Source organism: Solanum tuberosum, unplaced genomic scaffold (assembly GCF_000226075.1).
Source record: "Solanum tuberosum cultivar DM 1-3 516 R44 unplaced genomic scaffold, SolTub_3.0 scf00724, whole genome shotgun sequence".
Taxonomy (NCBI): domain Eukaryota; kingdom Viridiplantae; phylum Streptophyta; class Magnoliopsida; order Solanales; family Solanaceae; genus Solanum; species Solanum tuberosum.
This window is the reverse complement of record NW_006239637.1, coordinates 3,273-5,866: the sequence shown is the minus strand read 5'-3', so window position 1 is coordinate 5,866 and position 2,594 is coordinate 3,273. Positions and strand designations below refer to the sequence as shown.

Sequence of the window (2,594 nt, the reverse complement as noted above, 5' to 3'; positions counted from 1 at the left end):
ACTGACTCTGACATGTCATCATCCTTCCAACGCCAAATAAATCGATTGTTCTTCTCAATCCATTCACCATAAGAATCAACAACTATTATTATTGATTTTTTCGTTAATGGTACCTAAAGAAATTTATTAAAAATATTTGGTAATGATTGTATAGTAAAGTTAAGTGGCTCTATACAATTAAAAATCATATGCACAATCATTATCCCAACAAGTCAATCATATGTTGCAATAAGTAGGTCATTCGTTGCAGCAAATGACTCACTTGTTGCAACGGATGACTCAATTGTTGGATACATGTCCAGAACCAAAAGCTTATCCAACATGTAAGTCAATTGTTGTAACAGATGAGTCATCTGTTGCATTAGGTAATTGATTTGTTGCAATTTATGACTTACCTGTTTGGACAAACTTCTGATTTTGTCCTAGTTTGGCTTGGTACTATAACATGTATCCAACGGGTAAGCCATATGTTGCAACAGATGAGTTGGCTGGTGCAGCAGATGACTCATATATTGTAATAAATGACTCATCTGTTGGGACAAGCTTCTAGTTCTTTCCCAGCTTGACCTGGTACTATAATATGTATCCAACAGGTAAGCCCTCCGTTAAAACAGATGAGTCATCTGGTGCAGCAGATGACTCGTCAGTTGCAATAAATGACTTATCTATTGGGACAAGCTTCTGGTTCAATCCCAGCTTGATATGCTATGTAATATGTAGCCAACAGGTAAGCTATTTGTTGCAACAGATGACTTACCTGTTGGGTACGCAACTGTAAATTATTGAAGAAACATTCAAACTATCAAAATAAAAAATTAGAGTACAAATCATTAGTTTACTTATCAAAATCACCTATGATGTAATGCCCAATGATATAGGAATGAAAATTGGTCTGATAGCAGCAGTACAATGTGAATATCAACTGAAGAAGAAGAAAATGATGAATAACCAGAAGAAGATGGTGACGAACAAGAAGAAGAAGAATGATGAAGAAGAATGAAGAAGAAGAGCAACAACAATGGAAAAATAAGCAAGAGAGAAAAAGAAAAAAAGGTGAGCCGTTGGTGCCTTTTTTCCCATCCATTTCTTATTATTTAGGGTTTTATATAAGATGGGCTAAAGTGTAAAATTAAAAAACCTTGGGGATGAAAAATCCAGCCCCTTAATTCTTAATTTAAAAATTATCACCCCTACTCAATAATTAAGACTTGAGTCATCTACACCTAATTTTGAAACTTTTTATAACCTTTAATTCATTGTTTTTCAATATTTTATTATTATTTCTATTATTTTCTAATTAACATATTATTTTACATATAATGTCATTAATTAAATATCTAATACTCATAATTCTTTTTAAATGTAATATAATATTTTAAAAATATATTATTTAATATATACTACTTCCATTCCGAATTAGTAGTATTTAAATTTTTTCTATTTTTTGTCAATAATATAATTTGATTTTATTATTAATTTTCACTATAAAGAATACACAAAATTAAAAGGGAAAAAGGACAAATATGCCCCCGAATTATTGTAAATGGTATACAAATACCCTCCGTTATACTTTCCGGTCATTAGTGCCCCTGCCGTCCAAAAAGCAGAGCACATTTGCCCCTCACTCTGACGGAACAATAATTAGTGACACGTGACACAATCCTAGGGCTTAATCCGATTTGACCAATTAATTAACCCGAAAATTAAAAAATCCACCCGTATCCACCCACTTAACCCACTCACACTTAAACTAATCCAACCAAAAATCTAAAAAAAAAATCCCCAATTCTTCTCTTTAATATTTCTCCCCTTTATTTCTTCTCTCTTCTTTATTTGAATCATCCTCTTCAAATTAACCATACTTTTTCCTACACTTCTCTCAGGTAAATTTCTCTTATGATTTTGCAAATTTACTATTTTTGTGTTGGCTATTTGCTTTGGTAATGGATGAGTTGACGCGGTCTATTCAGGAGAAGGTCCCATGGTGTATGTTATTTGCGGATGACATAGTACTGATCGATGAGACGCGGGACAGAGTTAATGCGAGGCTGGAGGTGTGGAGACGAACGCTGGAGTCCAAGGGTTTCAGGTTGAGTAGGACCAAAACGGAATATTTGGGGTGCAAGTTCAGTGATGCGTTGGATGAGGCAGATGGGGAAGTGAGACTTGACACACAGATTATTCCTAAGAAAGAAAGTTTTAAGTATCTTGGGGCTGTAATCCAAAGAAGTGGTGACATTGACGATGATGTCACACATCGCATAGGGGCTGCTTGGATGAAATGGAGGCTTGCTTCTGGAGTCTTGTGTGATAAGAAAGTTCCACCTAAACTTAAAGGTAAGTTCTACAGAGTGGTAGTTAGACCGGCCTTGTTGTATGGAGCGGAGTGTTGGCCAGTCAAGAACTCACATGTTCAAAAATTGCATGTTGCGGAGATGAGGATGTTGAGATGGATGAGTGGGTACACTAGGAGCGATAAGATTAGGAATGAGGTTATCCGAGAGAAGGTGGGAGTGGCCCCTGTGGTGGACAAGCTGAGGGAAGCGAGACTGAGATGGTTTGGACATGTGAAGAGACGGAGCGCAGACGCCCCA

General features: G+C 36.0%; 1 protein-coding gene across 1 annotated transcript; it reads left to right on the top strand.

Moving 5' to 3' along the window:
- Window positions 1-274: 274 nt before the first annotated feature.
- LOC107058945 (uncharacterized) lies at window positions 275-2,337 on the top strand (the record flags this gene model as incomplete). Its single annotated transcript, XM_015305228.1, has 3 exons — window positions 275-365; window positions 594-727; window positions 1,884-2,337. Coding segments are annotated over exons 1-3 (679 nt in total), but the record flags the coding sequence as incomplete, so codon positions are not given.
- Window positions 2,338-2,594: the final 257 nt, after the last annotated feature.